At 37.7% G+C, this 27,962-nt stretch overlaps 1 protein-coding gene across 4 annotated transcripts; it reads left to right on the top strand.

Moving 5' to 3' along the window:
• The first annotated feature begins 3,711 nt into the window (after positions 1–3,711).
• On the top strand, positions 3,712–27,914 carry slc11a2 (solute carrier family 11 member 2). 4 transcript variants are annotated; one of them, XM_058791525.1, is made up of 17 exons: positions 3,712–3,871; positions 6,484–6,624; positions 8,300–8,361; positions 9,725–9,840; positions 12,736–12,855; positions 13,821–13,940; positions 15,453–15,559; positions 16,604–16,674; positions 16,760–16,827; positions 16,916–17,071; positions 18,644–18,802; positions 18,911–18,997; positions 21,392–21,511; positions 21,599–21,748; positions 23,619–23,692; positions 26,004–26,157; positions 26,603–27,914. In XM_058791525.1, the coding sequence occupies exons 3-17, from the start codon at positions 8,325–8,327 to the stop codon at positions 26,708–26,710; spliced, it is 1,647 nt and encodes a 548-aa protein (XP_058647508.1). In that variant the 5' UTR covers positions 3,712–3,871; positions 6,484–6,624; positions 8,300–8,324; the 3' UTR covers positions 26,711–27,914. The 4 variants fall into 4 exon arrangements, with proteins under 4 accessions (XP_058647508.1, XP_058647509.1, XP_058647510.1 ...); XM_058791526.1 differs by having other exon boundaries at positions 3,774–3,904; XM_058791527.1 differs by lacking the exon at positions 3,712–3,871 and adding an exon at positions 3,955–4,119.
• Positions 27,915–27,962: the final 48 nt, after the last annotated feature.

Consider the following 27,962-nt stretch of genomic DNA (forward strand, 5'->3'; position numbering starts at 1 on the left):
CTGCAGGGTCAGATATAAGGTCAAAGAGTCAGTGTATTTTTAGCGTATTAACTTTGCAAAAGATCTGTCAAATCAAAATTCTTTTGACAACTTATTGTCATGTGCGACGTGAGAGATTCATGCCAAATAAACCAATGGCACGAGGAGTTCAGAAAGGTAGGTTTTTCTGAAAATGCAAAATGGTGAAAGATGACTCAAGAGTGTCCCAAATGACACACACTTGCACTATGTAGTGAAGTATGTATTATATGAATTATTAGGTTATTTTGTCATTTATAACCACAGTCTGATACGTAATTAAAGCTGCGACAGTTGAGTGCATGAAGTGTCCAACATTACACACTTCGTTGTTTTGTAATTTAAGTGCATCATCTGGGTAAAGTGCACTTTTTCTTTTTGGTATTTTCAGTGTAGACACACTAATTGCATTATTTATAATACCTATAATAAAACAGTTATTGAATAAGCACAGAGCAGTCTAAGCAATTTGGGAAAGAAATCAATTGAATCTGTACATGGGTGTGTGTGAAAGAAAAGACAAAAAAAATCAGATGTGACCCCCGTTGTAATCTTTAAAATAAATAAATAAATGATTCTAGCTCTCATGGTTCCAGAGTTATGAACTAAAATGTAAATCATTTCTGCAAATGTATTTCTGACACATGATCTAAGGCTTATTATAGAGTCTGACAGGTTAGTGTGGGGGGTGAGATTGAGATCTCCACGATTAACAGTCTCTGACACCGAAGAAGAAGAAGAATTTATTGATTCATTGACCCCCAATTATTGATTCATATAAAACAGATAGAGAAAATGCACCTGAAGAGCTTGACTGAGTAGAAATCCCTGCTACTCACAACTTTAGTCCCATATACTACTCTGACCCTCATCTTCACATCAGTGACTCTCTGTCATCAGATCTTCTTTATCTTGGGAGACCGTGCTTGTGCTGGAGCGACGCTAGTCTCCTACACTCCTCTCGCTGTCAGATCAGCTAATGTCTTGACTAACTCTTGCTTTGTTAACGTTAGTTCACCCAAAGATGAGCATTTGCTGTGAATGTCCTAACCCTCAGGCAGTGTTGCCAAGTCCAAGGTTTTCCTTTGGTTGCTTTTATGTTTAAATCAAACCCCCTGCCCCCCAGAACGTGGAGATTTTAGAGCTATTTTAACAGGCATTTTCCCTCAGAACGCGATTGGCTATTTGCACTGTAAAAAATGGCCGTGATTTTAACGGTAAAAAACTGAAAAAGCTACGGTAAAAACCTGTTAAATATATACGCTGAAAAACTGTAATAGACATTTCAGACAATTTTACGGTGAAATATCGCTTTTGGAAGTGAAAAATAATGTCAAATTTACAGGGAACAACTGTAAATTGAAGTTCCCAGAATTCCCTGCATTGCATTTCAAATTTTGTTTGAATTTGATGTTTTTTCTTTGAAATAACTGTTTCTTCTGCGTTTTTTCTTATCAGTTATGTTTATTAGGGTTGTATGTTACATCTAATGTTGTTAAATGAATGTTTATTGCATATTTTAGTTTATGATGGTGTTTAGTGTTTGTGTGAATGACACTGTGCACCCTCTATATATGTTATTATTTGATGGGCTTTGGTTCATCATGTGACTCTCATCAGCTGCATTCGGTGGTTATCAGTGTAATACAAAGGTACAAAACAGATTGCAGTACTTCAATAGGTTGGTATATTAACATTATATCAGTTAATGAAATACAGTATTTAACTGTAAATTTAAGTTAAAACCGTAGAACCTAAAACGTTGCTACCGTATATTTTACGGTAGAATTCCAGCAACCACAGCTGCCGTTTTTTTACCGTAAATTTTACAGCATTTTTTTTTTTACAGTGTAGTTTTGGCCATGATTGGGTTAGTTTTGAATTCCAGTCGAGCTAGTTTTGTTATGCAGGCCTGGCAACCCTGCCCTCCGTTTCTTCATGGGAACAGATTTGGATAATCTTGGCTGTAATTACAGGGAGAGGGAAATAGCGATGTCACTGGAGAGTCCACACGCATTTGACCACTGAATATGTTTTTATTTTACATTTTTATGATTTAATTCATTATTAGCTTTTCATCAATTTACAAACTCCCTGCACTGATGAGTTGGGTCAAAAGTAATATGAAAATATAACCAAATAAGTAGTCTGAATAGTCTAACGTAACAGATGTGTCTGTCATGTAATGTGTAATCAGTAACCGACTACAATTTTCTAATTAATCTATCCAGCAGTGCCTTTCAATTTCACAAGTTTGTTATGATTCTCAGTGTCCCACTTACATACTGTATTAACTCAAATAAATGCATTTTTTTTCTTCATAGAAAACAGGAGAAAAGCTGACACAAGTTTATTTATTTATTTATTCATTATTATTATTATTAATGCCAAGGTACCAAAGATAAAAGTACATAAAATATCAACATTACATACAAAGCACCATTTATACATGTATAACAATAAATAAATAATACAAAATGAAAGCTTTAACAAAATAAATTAAAAAGATGAAATAAATTAACTGTTTTAAAAGCTTTAAGGTTCTTGGAAGATGAAATAGTCATCTTGGAAATACTGTTGAACCTCTTTTTAAACAAACAAACAAACAAACAAACAGTAAATAAAGATTTTGATGAATGAATTTACTACAGTGAATATGCAATTTTGCAAGAAGTAATAATAAGTTAATTGTATTGTATATTAAAGAAGCCAAACAGCGCATCCTTAAAAAGCAAAGGGAAACCCTGGAACACACTGTGATTTATAACATTAGAGAATTCAGACAGTTGCATTGGGGTCACCACAAAAACAACAGCTTGTATCTATGTCTGATTTAAAAACACTTGAGCTGGGTAAAATCTGTGTAGTAATTTGAATGAGATTTCTATAACCTTGTTAGTTATTATATATTTCGAAGGCAAAGTCCATACTTTTTTACAGTCAATATGATCAACCACATTCTTCCAATGAGACACCACATGCGGAGTTGTTCCAAGCTCCTTTTGAAAGAGTGATCTAATCTTATAGTTAGGTGATGAAGGATGTGATAAAAAGCATAGTTTTCATACTGGGATATTAAATGGGTCTAAAGAATAGGTAAAGTGCTGGATGATCTAACAGAGTCGCTCCTTTAGGAATAGCATCCACGACAATGGAGAATTCTTTGGGAGTTACTGGAAAATCAGATTTACATTAAAAAAATCTTCGGAACTTAAAATAATACTTTCTTCTGAGTTAAACAACTGGGAAACAATCAAAATGTTTTTCTCAAACTAAAAAAAAAAAAGATTTTCTCTTATATACATTGTCTTGATTGTTCCAAATGAAGTACCGGTGAGGGTAGAAATTGTGCTTAAAAATGAACAAGTAATGCATGCTTATGAAATTTGGAAACATTGTAAGGAATTCTAACAGTATTATAATTACAAATCAATAACACATGTTCTACAGCACACTGCTAGTTATTCAGCGTCAGACTGACACGTGACTCTCCTGCGCTCAGGACTCTTATTATGAAACGCGCCGCTGCTGATTCGGCGTCAGACTGACACGTGACTCTCCTGCGCTCAGGACTCTTATTATGAAACGCACCGCTGCTGATTCGGAGTCAGACTGACACGTGACTCTCCTGCGCTCAGGACTCTTATTATGAAACGCGCCGCTGCTGATTCGGCGTCAGACTGACACGTGACTCTCCAGCTCTCCGGACTCTTATTATGAAACGCGCCGCTGCTGTCACCTTCGCGTCCTCATGGCTGGAGAGATTACAGTAGATCTTCAGTTCACTAACTGAAGCCCCTCATCATTCACGGAGGATCTTCATCAGGCAGCGCATCCTCTTCCTCCGGTGACTGTGAGTGAACGCGTGTATTCGGTGCTCGGATGTGTGAGTGTTTCATCGGTCAGGATCCGAGAGTGAAGTATAAAGCGCTGAAGTCGATAGATATGAAGGACAGGTTAAATCTGTGATGAAGTCGAGATTACAGAAACAGCGCGGCTTTGCTTTTACTGACTCTGTGAAAATATTATCCTTCAGAAATAGCGATGAATCTAAACAAAGGTGCTTTGCATACGCAGATCTCAATGGAACAAGAAAAACAGGTTATGTTGAGATTGGAATTTGACTCCCGCATATGTTTATACAGTATCGATATGAAAACAAGGTCCTTGTGGCCAGAGTTTACCCTGGTTTTACTGTGTCTCGGCACAATCTGGTGTTTAATGACTGGAGTTACTCAATGAAAGCTCACTTCTTCTTCTTCAGATGATTCACTGGAGCTCTGATGCCCATCATCCTCCTCCTCATCACGTGTTTGTCCAGTTTCTTCCGTCGTTGTGTAATTCAGGAAAACTATGAGAAGTATTTTACTCCGCTTTAGAAGCACTTGTCAAGTGTCTGTATTTCATCAGAGTGTTTTTCTTTAGAAAACTTTACTTCACAGCATTCCAAACCATAATATTGTACTTTTTACTGCGCTGCGTTTCATATTAAATTATCATTTAATACTTAATTACATTAGAAATCTATTACTTTCTTACTTTCACTCAAGTAAAAGTAATTCAAAGATTTACTTGAGCACAAGAAAGTACTACCTTATTAATGTTCTTAAGTATTAAAGGTAAAAAATAAAACAACAACTTTTATTTATGAAATGTAGTGCAGTAAAAAATAGGACATTATGCTTTAGTGAAGTAAAGTTTTCCAAAGAAAAACACTCTGATCAACTTCAGATACATTTTAAATTTACTTGAGTACAGTAAAAATACTTCACTGCTGTCCGCCTCTGTCTTCTAGTAATGTTATCCCTTAAAAATGTTCATCCAGCACTTATAATGATTTTTATTTTTTTACGAACTGCTGTAACTAGAGGATGATAATATGTGACCCTGGACGACAAAACCAGTCTTAAGTGTCAATTTTTCGAAATTGAGGTTTATACATCATCTGAAAGCTGAATAAATAATCTTTCCATTGATGTATGGTTTGTTAGGATCAGATAATATTTGTCTGAGATACAACTATATGAAAATCTGGAATCTGAGGGTGCAAAAAAATCTAAATATTGAGAAAATCACCTTTAAAGTTGTTCAAATGAAGTCCTTAGCAATGCATATTACTAATCAAACATGAGGTTTTGATACATTGGGCTCTGTGGGATCGAAGTGAGGAAGCAGACTCTGCTGCATAAGAAGCATTATCAGCAGACCTCGAAATTCATGCAGGAGCTCGGATTTAAAATTAATCATTTGTTCCTCTGTTAATAACAAATGGCAAACTATGGAAGCCCGTTTCCACCACTGAATAAAAAATAAAAAAGCTAATTCTGACTTTTTTTCTCACAATTCTGACTTTTTTTTTCTCAGAATGGCGAGTTTCACGCAATTCTGAGGAAAAAAAAGTCAGAATTGTGAGATATAAACTTGCAATTTTGAGAACATATTTTTCCCCCTCAAAACTAGACTTTAACTCGCAATTGCGAGTTAAATTGTGAGACGAATAAAAAAAGTCAGAACTGTAAGTTTCTCACAATTGTGACTTTAAATCTTAATTCTGTTAAAAAAGAAAAAAAAAGTCAGAATTGTGAGATAAAAAGTCGCAGTAACTTTTTTTATTATTGTTATTGTTCAGTGGCAGAAGCGGGCTTCCATAGCAAATAGAGAGGGATCTGTATACGATGAATAAACTCCTTGAAATCAGTCCCAGTGTTGGAAATAGAAAGACCGATCAGGGACCCACTGAAGACAAGTCTGCTCAAGTCCGGTTTCCTCGAGTCCTCTTGGGATCTGAGTTCCCCTCATTTACCCAAAACTAATTATATATATATATATATATATCTCTCTCGTTTACCCACTAGAACTGTTCTATAACGATCTCCTCCCAGTACTCGCATGCTCTCCTCATTAGTTGTCTACTTTGTTTTACCTTGTAAGAGTGGCAGACTGTAAAAACATGCCACAAAGTGATGATTCAGTGTGTGTGCCTCAATATTTCTCTCAAAAGACCGTGTTTTTGAAGGCCGAGTGGCCCAGTATCAGAGCGGATGCCAGTCGCAAGCACCTTCAGCTAAAATCTTTCCCATGTGACTTTTCTCGCAATCACGAGTTAAAAACGTCTTAACGCTGGATGTGTTTCAGCTTTTGTCTTCCTCAGATGTTAACTGATGGACTGGAGTGCTGTGGATTACTGTGATGTTTTTATTACTGCAAACTCCTTGACCCTTTCCTGAGATGCTCATTTATATGATCATGTGAAGGAATAATATACCTGCTGTTCCTGTTCTTGTAAAACTGAATGTTAAAGTCATATTTTATTAGTTCAAGCTGTTCTCAGACTGAAGGCCGGATGGAGCGAGGTGTGTTTGTTCTGTGTGTGTGTGTGTGTGTGTGTGTGTGTGTGTGTGTGTGGATCTGGGCGTGTGTTGTGCCGTTGGACTTATCAGAGATGTTTCTTGCTGCTTTCCACAGATTAAAGCGGCGAGGTCACGAGCACTTCCTCCGTTTCCCACAATCCTCTGCTGCAGATCAGTTGAATGAAAGCGCACGTTGTGAAGTGCAGTGCCGGTCTTCATCTCGCTTTGGATTACTGATCTTCTCTTGGGTTTGACTGTAAGTAAACATTGCTTTCTCTCTCTCACACACACACGCACGCACGTACACACGCACACACACACACATGCACACGCACACACACACACACACACATGCACACGCACACGCACACACACACATGCACACGCACACACACACACACACACACACAGCTCATATAATAATGTCCATTCGTGCGGCTGCCTGTAGGTGCTGATTTCCGTCTTTCTCTGCTGTTTTCTGCAGCACACTGATTCTTGAGACATGTGATTAAGCGTTTGACAGCACTAATTAAAATGTAATAAAATCAGGGAATATCAGGGGCAGCTGTGGCTCTGAAGGACCCCTCGTCACAGTCCTCTGCAGTTTATAGTTTTAGAGTAGTTTAAATTCTAATGTTAATATTCCTGTGTCACAACCATCTTCCAATTTCTGAGGAAATTATTTTGTTTATATTCATATGTGTTCTGATCATTTAAGATGTTTAAATCTGAATGTGAAGATCCTGGTGAATGTAAATGGATGGAGGTAACCACTAATTGTTGTATTTGTTCATGTATAACTGTTTTTTAAAAGTTACCTTGTTACTGTAACAGATGCAGATGTGGACAAACTGTTCTGAGATCAGAGAAAATAGATCATTTGTGTTCTTATGATACATCAAAATACTTTATAAACCGTAACACGCTCACTGTTTGTTTTAATAAAGTGACTGATAGATTTAATGTATTTGATAGTTAAAATGACTACGAATACAGGTTTTCGTCACCACCGTCAGATAAAAATAAGAGAAAAAAGAGAAAAGTTGGGAGGTTGCTTCAAAGCGTAGCTCAGTAGCTTAGAACATATAAGATACATAAGTGTAGTTTCATTTGTCTGAGTACAAGGTTTTGTTTTTTCAGTATTGCACCCACTTCTCAAGCATCGGTGAGCAGTGTGTGTGGTCTGATCGTGTGAGGTTTGCTCTCAACAGCCGTGTTTATGACAAATGTCTTTCAGTTAATACTCTAATTACTGCTCCCGAGGGGAAAACCTTGAGGTGCACCTAAAACACACGTCTGCATGCTTGCCGTTGAGATCTCATTCGTTTACAAGGGGGAAATCTAGTATAAAATGAAAGATTAAACACTTTTTTTATGTCATGTATATAAGTATACAAGGGTTTTATTTTTTAATTGTACTTGTTAGTTAACGTGAACTACATTGGAAAGTATTTCTACAGCATTTATTAATCTTAATGCTAATTTCAACATCTACTAATACAATGTGAACTAACATAAACAATGAACAGTTGTGTTTGCATGAACTAAGAGCGGTTCATAAATGCTGTAAAAAATATATTGATCATTGTTAATGTTAGTTAATGCATTAACAAATGAGACAAGTTTGATCATAAAATATATTGTGTAGTGAAATGTTTATCTGCATTAATTCATAAAGGACCAACATGGAAATAATAATGGAAGCACAAGTAAACCTGCAGCAGTGCAAATACTGTATGACTGTATACAGTAAAACCGAGACGGCAATGAGTATTCAGATGAAAAATATGTGAATACAGTTGTTAGTGGACTAAATGGGTGCACGCTGATTTCTGGCGTGTCTTTATTTGTGTAGACATGAGCGCGGTCCAGTTAAGGGTCTGTAAGTGTGCTCTCCATCAGTCACCTCTGCTGTGTTTTCTGTCTCTCAGACTCTCAGAGGCACTCGTGGAGCTCATGAAGACTGAACGGGATGGGGACGCCGCGCTGGAAGGTGAGATGAGTATGACCAGAGGTTCAGTGCTTTATTACAGCATCAGGAAAACTCAATGATTCTTGATAACACTTTAAAGCCAGTGCTGACTCATATCTTCATTAAAGAAACCTCAAGGAACTGCAGGTATTGAAGTTGTTTTAACACTTAATCTGGCTCTTCAGTAATATTGCTGGCCAGACAGTAACTGACCAGACATTTAGAGAAGTTGACTGGTGAGTTTAGTATATTAGCAGTGGTGCATCTAAAAGTAGTTTCTTAATCAGAGGCATCTGTTGATTTGTTGAATATCAAGAATCCACCCGTGACTCTTTACTGCAGATCAGCTCATATGGGCTTTTGATGGCTGATATTTTAGAGAGCAGGTGACCGGTGGTTGATATAAAACCAATATGTGACCCTGCAGCACAAAAGCAGTCATAAGCAGCACAGGTATATTTGTAGCAATAGCCAACAATACATTGTATGGGTCAAAATTATACATTTTTCTTTTATGCCAAAAATCATTAGGATATTAAGATCATGTTCCATGAAGATGTTTTGCAAACGTCCTACCGTAAATATATCAAAACTTAATTTTTGATTAGTAATATGCATTGCTAAGAGCTTCATTTGGACAACTTTAAAGGCGATTTTCTCAATATTTTGATTTTTTTGCACCCTCAGATTCCAGATTTTCAAATAGTTGTGTCCTAACGAACTATACATCAATGGAAAGCTTATTTATTCAGCTTTTAGTTGATGTGTAAATCTCAATGTAAAAAAATTGAGCTTTATGACTGGTTTTGTGCTCCAGGGTCACGTATGTGTATGATGTAATAACAGAAAAACAGATTGGCTGATGATTAAAAATGTAAAACGCTGGCTGATATATTAGCTGAACACTGCTGGTTATACAGGATTCTTGAACGCTGACTTGTAGTGTAATTAAATGAGTGAAAGCGTGTGTGTAAAAGTGTGTTTTGTAATTAGCTGGAGGAAGTGATCTGGTAGTTTACTGGTGTCGTTTCCTCGTGTTTTACTGTGCTCATGATGTGCTGTCTGTGTTTATGATGGGTCATATTCTCTGCTGAACTCACTGACTCGCTCTGGCTCTGCTGGATCCTCGCGGCTCTGAAGGAAACGAGCAGATCCTGGGCGCTCCTGGGTTTGATGGCTGTCAGTGTTGGCTGTTGTTATATTACAGGAGACAATAAAGGAGTGTGATGGATTGTTAATGATGTTTCAGTCGTAGTTCAGCGGCTCTGGAGGCTCACGTGACTGAAGCGTGTTTCTCCATCACATGTTCGGTCTCTCTGAACACTCTTGTGAAACTCTCCAGCTCGCGTCTCTGTCTGATGTGTGACGTAACGCTGTGTTTCAGAGAGCAGCTCGCAGGAGCCTGACCTCTACAGCCCTGCGTCTCCCGGCCCGCAGCAGGAGCCCGTCTCCACATACTTCGAGGAGAAGGTTCCCATCCCTGAGGATGACACAACTAAGGTACCTCAGATCGGAACGACTTAAACATCATTCTGTTCAACAATACAACCTGCATTTGCTCCATTTATATTTGTGACTTCTTTCATCATTTGCGTATCAAATACGCAAGAAAACCAAACTATTGTTATTATAATAAGCCAAGAGTACATCAATCCAGATGATTCCATGTTGAAGGAGTAGTTCACCCAAAAACAAAAGGAGCTGTAAATGTGCTCCCCCTCAGTTCATCTGAGATCAGGATGTGTTTGTTTCTTCATCAGGTTTGTAGAAATGTGTCTCAGCAATGGATGCTCTGCAGTGAATGGGTGCCGTCAGAATGAGAGTCCAAACAGCTGATAAAAACATCACAATAATCCACAGCACTCCAGTCCATCAGTTAACATCTGGAGAAGACAAAAACTGAAACTAATCCATTGCTGAGACACTGATGCAGTTTCTACAAATCTGATACATCTGAAACGCACTCATCCTGATCTCGCATGGCCTGAGGGGGAGCACGTTTTCTGCAAATGTTACTTTTTGGTTGAAAAAGTAAAATGGTCGCTCATCCAAAAACAAACTCCAGCATATTCAGTTATCAGACACGACTGGAACTGGCTTCTAAGGTCTGCTGTAGTTCCAGTGTTCACAGACTCAGACTGTAACAGTAATGAGAGTGTGTTTGGGCATCAACCAGATTCACTGTGAGACAAGTCCCTGATTTAATTATCAAATCTTTATCTATAGGCATACACACGTGGTCAGAATTGTTGGCACCCTTGGTAAATATGATCAAAGAAGGCTGTGGAAATTAATCTGCATTGTTAATCCTTTTGATCTTTTATTTAAAGAAATCTAAGCTTTCACTGGAGAATAAAAATTTAAAATGGGGGAAATATCATTATGAAATGTTTTTTTTCTCAAATACACGTTGGACACAATTATTGGCACCCCTAGAAATTCTTATGAGTAAAATATCTCTGAAGTATATTCCCATTCATATTCACAATTTTGAGCACTCCAGGGTGATTATGAACATGAAATTATCCAGCCATGGCTTCCTGTTTCACAGAAATATAAATAGGAGGGAAAACAAAGCCCAAATTCCCTTAATCATCCATCACAATGAGAAAAACCAAAGAATATATTTCTGATGTACAGAAAAAGATAATTGAGCTTCACAAATTAGTGAAGTGGCTTTAAGAAAAGAGCTAGAGCAGTGAAAATTCCCATTTCCACCATCAGGGCAATAATTATGAATTTCCAATCAACATAAAATGTTAGGAATCTGCCTGGAAGAGGACGTGTGTCTATATCGTCCTAATGCACGGTGAGAAGGAGAGTTTGAGCGGCTAAAGACTCTCCAAGGACCACAGCTGGAGAATTGCAGAAAATAGTTGAGTCTCGGGGTCAGAAAACCTTAAAAAAAATGGTCAAACAGCCCTTACATCACCACATGTTGTTTGGGAGGGTTTCAAGAAAAATTCTCCTCGCTCATCCAAAAACAAACTCCAGCATATTCAGTTATCAGACACGACTGGAACTGGCTTCTAAGGTCAGATGAAACTAAAAAATGAGCTTTTTAGCAGCAAACACTCAAGATGGGTTTGGTGAACACAGGGATAAAAAGTACCCCATGTGTACAATGAAATATACTGCTGTATTTTTGATGTTGTGGGCCTATATTTCTGCTGGAGGTCCTGGACATCTTGTTTAGACGCATGGCATCATGGATTCTATCAAATACCAACAGATAAAAAAAGTGACTGATTCTGTTAGAAATCTTATAATGGGCCATGTTTGCATCTTCCAACCGTACAATAATCCAAACACAAACCTCAAAAACAACACAAAAATGGGTCACTGAGCACAAAACCAAGCTTCTGCTGGCCATTCCAGTCCTCTGACCTGAACCCTGTAGAACATGAGTGACCTGAAGAGAAGAAGCTGTGAATCTAAAGGGTCTGGAGTGATTCTGGATGAAGGAATGGTCTCTGATCTCTTGTCAGGTGTCTCTAACCTCATCAGGCATTATAGGAGAACATTTAGAGCTGTTAAACTGATGGAGGTTTCAAAAAGTATTGAATAAAAGGGTGCCGTTAATTGTGGCCAATGAGTATTCGAGAAAAACATTTCTTTCATAATGATATTTCCCCCCATTTTAAATTCTTATCCAATGAAAGATTTTTGTGAATTTTTTAAATAATAGATCAAAAGGATTAACAATGCAGATTTATTTCCACAGCCTTCTTTGACCATATTTACCACGGGTGCCAACGATTTTGACCACGTGCGTTTATTGCATTATTAAATGACCTTTCATCATCATAATCAGGAAATGTTACAGGAAACAAACGTGGCACTGCAGTTTTATGAGCGTGACAGAGCCGTTATCAGGTGTGTCTCTGTGTGTGTGTGTCTCTGTGTGTGTGTGTGTGTGTGTGTGTGTGAGAGAGAGAGCGAGAGAGAGAAAGCTAATGGGTAAGAAAAGTGTTTTATCAGATAGTGATGTTTATAATCATTAACTCATGAATTAGTCCAACAACAAGACGAATCTTCATTTCCTCAAACAAGAGGAAGTGACTCTGAAAGTAGAAAAATAAACAAATGCAAAGTGTTACAAAAACAGCACTGGCATCCCGTTCTGTGGACACTCGTCATGTGGTCTTCAGAGGGCACGAGCGCAGGGATCTAACAGATCAGCATGTTCTCAAGCAGTAACCACCCTGTGACCCAGTCCGGTCGCTCTCTGCCCGTATGTGAAAACACAGGGAGCTGGACTCAAACCCCTGTCCTTACTCCTCACGGCTGGTGTGGGACTGTCATCAACACAGTCTCAGATCTCAGACCCAGCTGCTGTTGAGATGCATGTGATGAACTCTTTGGTTAAATTGTGTTGACGCTTCCTCTCTCCAGCTGTTTAGCTTTCGTAAACTCTGGGCCTTCACTGGACCGGGCTTCCTGATGAGCATCGCCTATCTGGACCCGGGGAACATCGAGTCCGATCTCCAGTCTGGGGCTAGAGCGGGCTTCAAGGTGAGTCATGTCCAGTATCTGCACTCAGCTGGACAACGCTGTGGTCAGTCCTAATGCTGCTGACCGCATGTACACAGTTTCTGGGTAGAGATGCAGTCATCACTGGATGGAAATCGTAAAGAATCGAATGATTCTGCCCCTGGCTCTGATTCCCTTTAACGAATCTGCTCCTGAATGACTCCATTAACAATGCTTTTAGCACTTTATATTGTGAAATGTTAAAAAGGCAGTCTGTTGCCAAATGATGAGATTCCCCTTCTTCCTCTATCACCACTGTCACGGGTTCAATTCAGGAAAATGTCAAACTTATGAATAAAGTTTGTAAACATGAATCATTTCACATTTCAGCTGAACGGGCATGAATCAGAAATGCATATACACTATATGGACAAAAGTATTGGAACAGAAAAAGGCACTTCCAAAACTGTGGCAACAAAGATGGAAACACAATTCATGTATTTAAAAATTGTGTTTCCATCTCTGTTGCAACAGTTTTGTAAGTGTCTAATAACTGTACTCATATGTACAAGACAAATCGTTGGTGTTTGATGAGTTTTTGGCTCAAGCTCTACATTTAAAGTCACAGCAGAGGTTTCTGCAGACCAGTCAAGTTCTTCCACACCGACTCAATCAATCATTTCTGTTTGAACCTTGCCTTATACACAGAGGCATCGTCATGTTAGAACAGAAAAGGGTCCTGTCCAAACTGTTGCTATACAATTGGAAGCACACAATTCCCTAGAATATCATTATATGCTTCAACAACAAGATTTGTACTCATGGAAATTACTAAAGTAGTCAAACCTGTTCATTAGAAGGGGTGCCAATACTTTTGGCAATATAGTGTAGTTTTTCCGAATGAGTTTATACTGACTTGCTGACACACATGCAGTCAAATAATTGCTTCTAACTTAAATATGAGCACACACAGTACAATAATGTGTGTGTGTGTGTGTGTCCTGCAGCTGCTGTGGGTTCTGTTGGGTGCCACCATCATCGGGCTGCTGCTGCAGCGTCTGGCCGCTCGTCTCGGTGTTGTGACCGGGATGCATCTGGCCGAGGTCTGCAACCGTCATTACCCTACGGTGAGCTCCGGAGAAATACTGCACCTTCTGCTGTTTGGCCACTGGGCTGTTTGTGTAGCTCAACAGCCTTTATTTGTATAACACTAATAACATTTCCATTCATTTTACACTCATTACTGTTCAAAAGTTTGGAACAATCAAGATTTTGAAAATGTTTTCCTTTAGCCTTGGTTATCAGAAGTTTGTTCTGCTCATCGAGACTGCATTTATTTGAACACAAATACAGTAAAAACATTTCTATTTAAAACAGCTGTTTTCTATGTGAATCTGTGTTAAACTGTACTTTATTTCTGTGATGCGCAGCTGTATTTTCAGCATCATTACTCCAGTCTTCAGTGTCACATGATCTTCAGAAATCATTCAGCTTTGATCACAGAAATGTATTATATTTTAACAGATATTCACATCACATAGAAACCAGCTGTTTTACATTATAATAACGTTTCACTATTTTACTGTATTTTTGATCAAATAAATGCAGCCGTGATGAGCAGAAGAAACTTAATAGTAATAAAAAAGAAACTTCATTACTCAACTTTTGACCGGTAGTGTGCGAACACAAATGAACTCAACTGTAAACAACAGTAATAAATAATCAGAACATTTTCAGGAATCTTATCTGGCATGTTTTAGTGCAGATTAAAATGCAAAAATGTATTCAAATGCTTGAAAACAAATATTAAGTCTAAAGTGTAAATAAACACCACAATTGATGCAAAAATCTGGAAGGCTGTTTGAAAACATGTAAAGGCTGCTCCTGTGAGCAGAAACAGAAAGCAGCGCAGTGCTGTTTGCAGGTGTAATCCGAGTCTTTCTCGAAGCGTCATTTTCTGTCAGAGAGTGAGTGTTTTCGTTCAGCCGAACTCTCCTTCTGTGATGTTTAGGTTGTTCACGTCAGTGTGCGCCTCCTGTACACAGCACTCATGCGGTGTTGGTCAGTCGAAAAAATCATACGATTTATTTATTAGTATTTTTAAGTTCCCACAGCAATTTTGTGCATGTTCATTACCACAGTACATCATATATGTGACCCTGGAGCACAAAAGCAGTCATAAGTAGCACCGGTATATTAGTAATACACTGTATGGGTCAAAATTATCGATTTTTCTTTTATGCCAAAAATCATTAGGATATTAAGTAAAGATTATGTTCCATGAAGATATTTTGTAAATTTCCTACTGCAAATATATCAAAAGTTAATTTTTGATTAGTAATATGCATTGCTAAGAACTTCATTTGAACAACTTTAAAGGTGATTTTCTCAATATTTAGATTTTTTTGCACCCTCAGATTCCAGATTTTCAAATAGTTGTGTCTCAGCCAAATATTGTCCGATCATAACAATTCATTAGATTATTTATTCAGCTTTCAGGTGACGTATAAATTTCAATTTCAATAAATTGACCACATATTAGCAAGTACCAGTACGTCTGCTGTTTTTAGAAGGCTGAGAGATGAGCGTTGGAGAGGTTGGTGTGTGTTTGTAACTGTGTTGCTGTGGCGTGTCTACAGGTGCCGCGGATCATCCTGTGGCTGATGGTGGAGCTGGCCATCATCGGCTCTGACATGCAGGAGGTCATCGGCTGCGCCATCGCCCTCAATCTGCTGTCGGTCGGCAGGTACGTCGTCGTCATCACGCGATTTTTCATCATCACACTTCATGTGTGCTTCAGCTGTGAGGATGATTAGCAGCTGACAATTATTATTTTTTAATGCTAATGTATGTGGCACCAGCTGGACTTTTTTTTCCTCATAGCAATGGTTCACCCAAAAATGTAAAATGTGCTAAACATTTACTCAACCTCAGGCCATCCAAGCTGTAGATGAGTGTGTTTCTTCATCAGGTTTGTAGAAATGTGTCTCTGCATCAGTGTCTCAGCAATGGATGCTCTGCAGTGAATGGGTGCCGTCAGAATGAGAGTCTGATAAAAACATCCACAGCACTCCAGTCCATCAGTTAACATCTGGAGAAGACAAAAGCTGAAACAAATCCAGCATTAAGACGTTTATAACTAAAGTACGAGTCCATAATCCATAATAACGCTTCCTGCAGTGAAAAAGTGCATCTGCTGTTGTCTCTCGCATCAAAATCCAGCCACATATTTGTTTAGAGCTGTTTTGTCTTGTAAACGCTGCTTGATCTGCAGATTTGTCTCCTGATTCACACTGTTTCACTGCAGGAAGCGTTATTATGGATTATGAACTCTATGGTATTTTAGTTATAAACGTCTTAATGCTGGATGTGTTTCAGCTTTTGTCTTCTCCAGATGTTAACTGATGGACTGGAGTGCTGTGGATTATTGTGATGTTTTTATCAGACTCTCATTCTGACGGCACCCATTCACTGCAGAGCATCCATTGCTGAGACACTGATGCAGAGACACATTTCTTCAAACCTGATGAAGAAACAAACTCATACTGATCTCGGATGATCTGATGAGGAGCACATTTACAGCTCCTTTTTAGTTTTGAACTATTCTTTTGATAAACTGACATGAGTGATTTAAGGACACTAACCAGTTTGTTCCTCTGAAAACAGCTGTAACTGTCAGTCTGATAAGTAATAATGAACTCTTTCAGTATGTTTGCAGTGATTGAGGGGTTGAATGTTTGAATTGGTTGAGGATATGGAGCTCATTCATGTGGTTGATGTTCTTCCGCAGGATTCCTCTGTGGGCTGGAGTGTTGATAACCATCACTGACACATTCATCTTCCTGTTTTTGGACAAGTATGGTAGGTCTGCATTGAAGTAGTGTGAAAATGTTCGCACCGGCTCGTGTCGTGGCTCTAATGCGAGCGTCTGGTCTGTCTTCTTCAGGTCTGAGGAAGCTGGAGGCGTTCTTTGGGTTCCTCATCACCATCATGGCTCTCAGCTTTGGTTACGAGGTTCAGTGCAGCTTCAGCATGTAGTCATCAGGTGGTTGTGTAAGCGCTCGGCGTGTGACGTGTCTCTCTGCTCTCTGGTTGTCTGCAGTATGTGCGTGTGGCTCCAGACCAGGGCGAGGTGCTGAAGGGCATGTTTCTGCCGTACTGCAGCGGCTGTGGACCCACGCAGATGGAGCAGGCCGTCGGGATCGTGGGAGCCGTCATAATGCCTCATAACATCTACCTGCATTCTGCTCTCGTGAAGGTCAGTGAATGGCTCACATCACATATTTGTGACCCTGCAGCACAAAAGCAGTCATAAGCAGCACAGGTATATTTGTAGTAATAGCCAACAATACATTGTATGGGTCAAAATTATACATTTCTCTTTCATGCCAAAAATCATCAGGATATTAAGATATTGTGTAAATGTCCTACTGTAAATATATCAAAACTTAACTTAATGTTTGATTAGTAATATGCATTGCTAAGAACTTCATTTGGACAACTTTAAAGGTGATTTTCTCAACATTTAGATTTTTTTGCACCCTCAGATTCCATGTTTTCAAATAGTTGTATTTTGGCCAAATATTGTCATATAACAAACCATACATCAGTGGAAAGCTTTTTTATTCAGCTTTCAGATGATGTATAAATCTCAATTTCAAAAAATTGACCCTTATGACTGGTTTTGTGGTCTAGGGTCACATATGTGTTTGAAGCCATAGTTCAATGTAAATAAACCATTGTAGGATCAGACACTGAGATGCACTAGATCTCCGCACATGTGTGAACCAGTTAAACGAATGACTAGGGCAGTCAAGCGATTAATATTTTAAATCTAGTTAGGCTAATTAATTATTCAGTTGCATGATGTGCTGATAAATTCATCTAATTAATTGCACATCAGTTTAGCTGAGAACTTACCCCCCAAAAGATCATTTAAAGTCATTATTGTTTTAAATGAGAAAAGCATTGAATAGACATTACAAAAAAAATAGCTTTAGAAAGAAATAATTTGATTCAGCATAAAATGTATTACAAACAAACTTTTAAGGCTACAATGTGGTCAAAACATTGTTTGCAGAAGCTGCTTTATTAATGATCATTAGGTTCATTAATGCATTTACCCTGCAATTAGAATTACATAAATTATGCTATCAGATTAATGGGTTTAAAAAAAATATATTGAAATATTAAATTATTTAAAAAATATATATTTAAAAATTAAATTAAATTCTAAATATGAAACTAAAATTGCCAGTAGGTGATGGCAAGTCACTGTCTTAATGAGTGAGTCATTGAATTATTCATTCAACCGATTCTTTCAAGCAGCTGATTCATTCTGGAATGAAGCAAGTGAATTGATTCACTGAATCACTGACTCACTCGATTTAGAACTGTTTTAGCTTGCGTACACTTACTTTCTTGTTAATTGAACTGTTGTATAAATCAATATCACATTTTTTTTGTCCTCATATTTTGAGTTTTATGCTGATATAACTGCATTCTAATAGACTCCTGCGTCATATTCATCAGAAACTGAAACATCGGTGTAAGATGACGGGGCGCTGTGTTTGATGCCTGAATCATTTTAATACGTCATTTCCCCCATAATTAATCGCACCCAATTAATGCATTAAATCGACAGCCCTACAAGAATGCGATGAATAGAAAGTGTTTCATACTTCATAATTTTGGTAAAATAAGTAATTGAATGAGTGAAAACTTGTTTGTGTATCACTTCTGTAATTAGACTTCCTTTCTTTTCTTTTTTTTGTCTGTTTGCCATGAAGTCCATCTGATGTGTTTAATCAGAGTTTTTTCTTCGCTTCAGTCACGAGACATAAATCGAGCAAACAAGAAGGAAGTGAAGGAGGCCAACAAGTACTACTTCATTGAGTCCTCCATCGCTCTCTTCATCTCGTTTCTCATCAATGTGTTTGTGGTGGCCGTCTTTGCACAGGCCTTTTACGGCAAAACCAACATGGAAGTGGTGAGCACTTTCATATCTACTTCCTCTTAGTGAGGTTTGCAGTGGGTGTTTCACATTTGAGCTCATGAATAAATCTATAACTGCGCTCCATTGGTATTTTCTCTGCAGAATCAGCAGTGTAATGAAACAGGAAGTGCTCACAGTGAGCTTTTCCCAGCCAACAATGAAACACTGGAGGTCGACATCTACAAAGGGGTATGACGCAAACCAGTGCCTTGCGCTGCTGGATTGTTTGGATTAATCTCACTATATTTACTAAATATGATAACCACACTGACATTCACAAATATAAATGTGTACCTTGAACACAGCGTAAGTTGTTTTGGTTAAAAGCATCTGCCAAATGCATAAATGTGAAGGCTGTATGTGTCCCATGACCGGAGGAGTTTGGTGTCGGCGCCTAGGGACCTGTGATTTCCAGAATGCGGAAAACGCAGACGGAATTGCAGAATCCAGTCATAAAAATGGAATTTACTGTTAAACGTGGAATTTCACGGAATTTGGCAAATTTTGGATGAATAAGTCAAAAGTAGGTCAGTACAGTGAAATCAAAATGCAATATGGAAAAGTGTCTGTTAATATTAAGCCGCCAAAATACCATTTAAATATTAATCCTGCATGTTCTGCGTCTCTGTGTGAATGAATGGTTTCCTTTACTACACACACACTGAAACACTGTGTTTTCAGCCTATGAACACATGAACATGATCTCTAGAACTGCTCTGAGGGTCACTTCAGGAACATTTTACTGTTTCTTTTAAGTAAAACTGTTGTCATACCATATACAAACAGAAACTAAAGGTCTCACAGCAACCGGTCAAAATGAAAGTTCGGTTTAACTTGAAGAAATTGTGGCAGAATTATTACTTAATTTAATGATAGTACTACTACTACTAATACAATTATTATTAAAACATTATTTGTTTACCAGAAAAAAAAATATACCAGAATTTATTTAGCAGAAAAACTACAAAACCAAAGTATTTCTGAAAAAAAAAAAAATAAACAAATTTTTATCAAATCGATTAATTACAGATTCTTTTGATTATCACAATTTAATGAAATCATTAAAATGGAATCCAAGTATTTGGTAAAAAATAAATAATAATAATTAGTGCTGTCAATCGATTAAAAAAATTAAGCGCGTTAATCACAGTCATGGACTGTAATTAATCGCAAATTTAAAATACTAGGATTTACCTGTAAATGTGTTGAAAAATAAATGCATGAAACTAGTTTAAGGAAACAGAACCTTTCACACTTCCGCCAGGTATGAGACATAATCCTTATTATTTTATCATTATTCTTTTGTTTTTATTCAGCCATTATCTGCCTTTAAACTGGCAATAAAACGTTTACCAAGCCACATCGCTTCAATCCCAGTATACATTTACCCAACTATTATCAAAAGTATTTCTAAATAAATACAACAAAACATTTTCTTGCGACCGTACGTGAAGTATTATGACAAAATGCATTACGAAGAAGAATTGGACCTGTTCTGCAGCTGCATTAGAGCTAACATTAGCATCATGCTACATAAGACAATTTATGAGATTAATAGTACACTTTTACTCAGAACTCACTTCAAACCAGCATCGAGTGTTTGTAATAACTTCCTTTTGCGATCACATGTGGAATTCGGTCGTTTACTGTTGTTAAAATATGCTATTTATAGCCTTTTATATCGCTGCACAAATTAGCATTTCAGACATACACATTCAATCTCAAGAAAATCACATACAGACCATATCTATCGTAATCGTGTGTTTATTATCTGATATAATCTATAGTGGCTGTTGTCATGTTTATTTCTGCTGCTCTGCTGAAACTCACTTTGTTTGTTACAACCGTCTCTCCGTTCTTAAGTTGCCAGGGATACATTCCAAGTATAATACACATTAGTAAAAGGATCTATTTTAATTATTATTTGTCTATATACACTGAGCGGCCGCGGTACATTAAAAAAGTAGCACAAAAAACAAACCCACGGCTCTGTAATTTTTCCCGCGACTGTATTTTCAAAATAGCCCGCTTGTGCCGTTACCCTGGCAACACTGGTGCTGTACCCTCATCACACAATGATAGATGACCTTCCGCGCTGCGATGACGGGAAGAAGTTGGGGTCAAACCTTATCAATCGATTAATTTGCGTTAAAAAAATATTAATGCGTTAATTTTTTTTGATTAATCGCATGCGTTAACGTTGACACCCCTAATAATAATAATAAATTTGAGTATTCTGATTTTGATTCTGATTTTCTTAATTTGATTAAAAAAATATATATATAAAACATTTCACAGGGCATTAAAATGTGAATTTTGTAAAACTTTGAATAAATTGGTGTTAATTGTGTAAGTTTAATGATTTAATTAATCAGTTAATTAGATATGCTTTTTGATTAATAATTTAATTTAACCATTAAAACTGAATTTGGAAAAAATAAAACGGATTTCATGGGTCCCTAAGCGCCACTTGTTGGTCAAAGTGTCATATTTAATGATTCTAATGTTAGATGTTATATTGAGTGAAATATTCGTGTCATTTATATGTTCTTTGTGTGCTTGTGAATGATGTTGTGTTTGAAGGGTGTGGTTCTGGGCTGTTTTTTCGGCCCGGCTGCGCTGTATATTTGGGCCATCGGGATCCTCGCCGCTGGACAGAGTTCAACCATGACCGGAACCTACTCGGGTCAGTTTGTGATGGAGGTATGTGTGTCTCCAGAGCGTTCGGTTCATTGAATGGCATGATGTTTGGGCACATGTGTGACGTCTGTCTGGCTCCGGCTCCTGCAGGGCTTCCTGAACCTGCGCTGGTCCCGCTTCGCTCGCGTGCTGCTGACGCGCTCCATCGCCATCTTCCCCACGCTCCTGGTGGCCGTCTTCGAGGACGTGCAGCATCTCACCGGCATGAACGACTTCCTGAACGTGCTGCAGAGCATGCAGGTACACATGACACTGAGCTCTCCAGGGAGCGGGAAAAATACTATAGTAACTTATAGAAAATACTATAGTTTTTTTGAACCATACTATAGTGGAGTGTAATAAACCATATACAGTATGTGACCCTGGACCACAAAACCAGTCATAAGGGTACATTTTTGAAAATGAGATTTATACATCATCTGAAAGCTGAATAAATTAACAAATATTGTTAGGATCCGACTATATTTGGCTGAGATACAACTATTTGAAAATCTGGAATCTGAGGGTGCAAAAAAATCAAAATACCGTATTGACCCGAATATAAGACCCACTTTTTCAAGATGTACCTTTTGGAAAAGGCTTTTTGAAAACCAAATCTTGTGTTTTATTAAGAGAGAAATTTTTTTTTTCTTAAATTATTTTCATATTGCATATTTTTGTTTTGAAAGTATGATAAATACTGGTAAAATGTACCAACAATCACATTTAAAAATATACACTTTTTGATATGCCATAAAAATAACCGATAGCCCATCTGAATTATATAACATTTTAGTCTATCCATCTCATAGTAGCCTACCAAAATGTAATTATCGGTAGAAGAGAAATCTTATTGTAGTCTTCAAATCTGGGTACTGTCTTACGTTTTAAAATCACTCACAGAGGAAGTTTGTTCCCACATGACAGTCACGACTTGTTTTCACTCACGATGTTCTAACATTACAACACACATTACATTACTTCACGGCACACTCGTTTTATGCGTATTTGGTGCCATCTATTGTTGTGGGTGTGTTATTGACATGTCAAACTCTAGACCCTGAATATAAGACAACTGCGTTTTTTCCATGTATTTCCAAGAAAAAAAAACATCGTCTTATATTCGGGTCAATACGGTACTGAGAAAATCACCTTTAAAGCTGTCTAAATGAAGCTCTTAGCAATGCATATTACTAATCAAAAATTAAGTTTTAATATATTTACGGTAGGAAATGTACAAAATATCTTCATGGAACATGATCTTAATATCCTAATGATTTTTGGCATAAAAGAGAAATGTATAATTTTGAGCCATACAATGTATTGTTGGCTATTGCTACAAATATACCTGTGCTGCTTATGACTGCTTTTGTGCTCCAGGGTCACAAATATTATAGTATTTACAACACTTTAATGAATGCTACAGCATACTGTAGTATTAACTGTAGTGAACTGATCAACCGTAAAAAATATTGTAGTATACTTTAGTTTTTACTACATTAAACTGTAGTGTATTGTAGTATAATATACCCTATAGTTGTAGAAAACTTAGTACAGTATTGGGTAAAGTCATTTGTTTATATTACTATAGTTGTTATATTACCACAGCAACTATAGAATTACCACAACACATTAATTCAAGTACTTTACTTCTTCGTAAGTGAGCAAAGCTGAAAACTTACCAAATAGTATCGGCTTTGCCTTTTCTACCAAACTTATCAAAGTTTCAGTTTCCGCAGCACTGAAATGAAAAGCTCGACGGTTTTGTTTGTCCATTGTTCACCTCATCAGAAGAAGTGTTGGCTGCTTGAAAACAGACCTGAGAGTAGATTGTCGAACTTGATTACGCAATTTAAGATTTCCTAACTAGAGATAAGATACGATTTTGTAAGATAGGAGAAGAATCCTGAATCAAGGTGAGATTTGCTTCTGCAATATGAATTTGCAAAAAATCTGACTTTAACGTATCAACGTAACGATGAATGAAGGTCTTACGGGTTTGGAACAACGTGAGGGTGAGAAATTAATGACAGAATTTTAATTTCTGTGTGAACTATCCCTTTAAGTTAAGGCCTAAGATAAGAAGCATTCTGCGATACACTCCTGATCTGGTGTTGTGTGTGTTGAACAGCTGCCGTTCGCGCTGATCCCCATCCTGACCTTCACCAGCCTGACCTCGCTGATGAACGACTTCGCCAACGGACTGTGAGTATCTGTGCTGCGCTTCACTCCGCAGGTAAACTGAGAATGTGTCGTGAAGCTCAGCTTTGGTAGAAAAGGGAAGCAGATGAGGGACAGGGTTTTTAATTTTGATTAAAAATCATGAACACAGTAGGGTCATTCTGTGTCAACTCAACCAGAGGTCCCTGGCTCAAATTTTTGTTCATTTTTTTTTTTTTTCTGGTGAAAGAAATATATAAATTAAGAAGAAAGCCAAAATATTAAATGTCATGGATGCATATACTAATCCACTGGTTTGTAGAGGTCAAAATTTTCATTTTCACAAATTTACAGTCTAATTACAGCAGGGTAAAAATGCCTTCAGAAAGATGGAAGAATCATGTTAAAAAATTTCACCTGAGCATATTATTGTTTTTCTCAATATTAACATGTGAAACAATATAAACACGGTAAACACAGGCCGACTCGAGTGTATGTACGTTCTCTACTGTAATTGGCACGGTCTGCTTGATTTTTCCATTTGCTTTGCTTGAACTTGAATGCTTTTGTTCTTTAAATATTTTTTTTTGTTTACACATTTTCAGCTAAAAGAAAACCTTGAGATATAACATAACTTTGTTGTAGAACATTATTGTGTATAATGCCTAATCATAAGCTTGTTCAGAAATAGTGACACAACTTGATTATTAAAAATATCTTTTTTTAGTGAAATGTCATTTAAATAAACAAATATTAGTTTTTTTATGAGCTCAAATATTCAAAGTTATTTGTGAAGTAAATCCAAGTCAAGTGTATTTGTATTTGCGCTCTTCACAATACTTTAATTTGTGATTCTTTAGCCACTGTCTGCAATGCACTGGATACTGTACTTAAGGCCGCGTGATTTCTGTGATGCAGACAGAATCATGGAATCCAGTTACAGAAATGGAATGTACTGTATGACGCAGAACATTTTGGAATTTAGCAAATTTTGAATTAATAAATCAAAATTAAGTCCGTAATGGAGAAAAACTATCGGCATATCGTCTACACACAGAAACCTGTGTCAAAATAACCCGTCAAAATAACCCCTCGCTCCCGCCATGCGATTTGACTCTGGTCAAGACCATCCAGTAAGAGCAGACTGAGAGTGCCATTGGACGGCACTTTGCCCATTGCCCAGTGCATTATGGGTAGCATTGATTTCACCATTTCACCTTTCTACTGCATAGGCAGCCAAGCTTTATTATAAATATCTTCATGCCTTATAGTCATATTTAACAGATTAGAGCTGGTCAATAATATAATTTAAAAGAAAATTTTAATGTAAATAATCATTTGGGATTTTGTATATACCGCTTACGTACAGTACACTCACATAAAGTGATAAAGTAGGACATATATCCAATGTTAAATATATTACTGGTTGATATTTCTGTTGCATTTTGCATCAAAAAAGTCTGAAATGTGTAACTGTCTGTTTGGTGTTGGCTGCTTTAAGTAAAATCTAAATTTATAATGTTAAAATGTAATCCAAATAAATGCCCATGCGTTGCTCATGATGTGAGATGATGATGAAAAACCCGAATTCTGTTTGCATCGTAATGCATCAGACCGCACAGGAGAGGAAAGCGATGAATGTGAGCCTGCAATGATCTTCTTCTGCACTTTATGGACTTGATCAGAAATCTTTGGTATTACTCGGCACGGCTGACAGTGAGCAGTCTTCACAAATCACTGCGCTGTGCTTGATTAGGTCTGTATGTTAAACATAATCTCACAAGCTTCCATGACATGAGACAGTCTGAGCTTATGAGGTGAAATCAGTTTCTTTTATACTTTTTGTCAAAAAATATTTTCTGTTTTATTAGACACAAATTGAGAACGTAAACCAAAATACACTCACATTCACAGAGAAAAAAGAAAAAGAAAAAAAAGATTGTAGTAATAAAAAATGTATAACAATTTACATGAGGTCTTATGAGAAATCAAGAACCACAGGGTACAGATAGAAGTTGAGGTGCACTTTGGAAGTCTAGCCATTGCTTGTTTGAAGTATATAACAATCCCGTTTCCTCCAATCATTTTCCTCTGTGTTCTTCTGTAACCATTTTTTTCCATAGAGTGTATTTGACTGACAGAAGGGCTTCTCTTGAACCAACATTTAGTAACTGCTTTCTTACATGCAACTAAAAAAATCTTTAGAATCAGTCTGTAGTTGAAGGGTAAGCGTCCAGTAGGTGGTGCTGCGGTGTGGATCTGTGACCGCGGTCAGTCTGTGCTGTATTCACTGATTCTGTTAAGCGCTCATGAGCTGTGATCAGCGGTGGATGACGGTTTAGTGTTGTGTTTGCAGCGTGTGGAAGATCGGCGGAGGTCTGGTCATCCTGATGGTGTGCATCATCAACATGTACTTTGTGGTGGTGTATGTGACGGCCCTCAACAGCATCGTCCTCTACGTCTTCTCTGCCCTACTCTCCATCGCCTATCTCAGCTTCATCTGCTACCTGGTGAGACGTCTCTCCATTTCAGACAAAGATGACTGTTCAAGTCCAGTCATTGTATGTGTGCGCGAGAGTGTGTGCGCGAGAGTGTGTGCGCGAGTGTGAGTCTGGGTCTGTGAGCGAGCGAGTCTGGGTCTGTGAGCGAGTGAGTCTGTGAAAGAGTGAGGAAGTGAGCGTGAGTGTGTGTGTGACAATGTCCCCACAAGGATAGTAAAACCTGAATTTTTTTGACATTGTGGGGACTGGCCTGTGGTCCCCACGAGGGCCAAATATTATTAAAAATAGTAAATGATGTTTATCTGAAAATGTAAGAATGCAAACAGGTTTTCTGTAAGGGGTAGGTTTAGGGTTAGGGGATAGAAAATATCTTTGGTCAGTATAAAAGTAATAGAAGTTTATGGAATGTTCCCACAATTCACAGAAACAAACGTGTGTGTGTGTGTGTCCTCAGGTGTGGCGCTGTCTGATCGCTCTGGGCGTCTCTCGTCTGGATTTCAGAGGTTCGGTTCAGTATCCGCCCTCCGTTCTCGTGGATGAACAGCCAGAGTTTGATTCCTGAAGCAGTATGAACATTTGTTTGTTCTTCTAGTGTGAGGAACGTCCTTACTGTAACCAACAGTACAATCCAAATATTAGTCTTTTTCTTGGTTTTCCTGCATCAGTTCCTGATCCGTGGCTCTGCCACTTTGTATAGATCTACTATTGTAGGTCTGGCAGAACTGATAGATGTACGGTGCTCCTCAGATTAACTTATTTACTACAACAGCTGCAGAAATATGGGCTTAAAATGATTCCTTACAGAACGTACACGGAGCGGTCCGTGTACAGTCAGTGTAAAGTCAAGATAATTTAACAGTACAAATTAAACATAGTTTATGACTCGCTAACTAATGACTCATTTGCTGATGAGACTAGATGGTTTGAACCGTTATTTCTAGGTTCTCAAAGGCTGCTATTCTTATCATGAATAAGCCAATGAAGTGATTTTATGACCCGCAGGAATATTAGCCTGCCTTCACCCTAAAACATGTGTTTTAATGCCTGAATGAAAGAGAAATTAGTATTTATTTTATTGAAGGAAGAGTACAGACGGCTCACGCACAGAAGACTGGCACACCAAACCTGGTCAAAAACTGAAACTGACCTCATTTATGTCAATAAATCATCTATCATCATTTTCATTAATCTTTTTTTTTTCCCCATTTCAAAGATTCTGTTATTATTGGCTGTTTATTTAGTTTAGATGCATCACTACTCGAAATTTGTTTGCTGAAGAGATTTGCCGTCATTTGACTTTGACTGTACTAACAAGAGTTTCTGAACAAAATAAAAAGCATTAGTTTATGCAGCTTTCCTTACCAAAAGAAACAAAAAGTGCCTTTAAATTCTTCATTGTTTTGTCATATTGTACATTTTGATGCGTCTACATTAGGAGATGTGACTGTAATCAAAAGTTTCCCTTCATGCCAGATCATTTCATTCATGTTTTGAAATGCCAATGAAATGATTTTGATTTACTGTTTCTCTGTTTTTATGTAAGTGTAAATGTGAGTTATGTTGGTGTACGAGGCAGATACTTGTGATCTGTTCTGCTGTATGTTGGAAACACATTCCATGCTGTCAGTACTTCAGCTGAGAGAGAGAACATCTGAGATGTATTTATGTTTTAAGACATGAATCTTATGTACACTGATGAACCCGAGTCTGTACACACTGTACATGTGTAGCTGACAAATTAATAAAAGCCCAAAATGTCGTCTTAATGAAGTATGATGTGAAATGTTTTAGTGCTACAGAAACAAACAGCATTT

This window comes from Onychostoma macrolepis, chromosome 11, assembly GCF_012432095.1.
Source record: "Onychostoma macrolepis isolate SWU-2019 chromosome 11, ASM1243209v1, whole genome shotgun sequence".
NCBI lineage: Eukaryota > Metazoa > Chordata > Actinopteri > Cypriniformes > Cyprinidae > Onychostoma > Onychostoma macrolepis.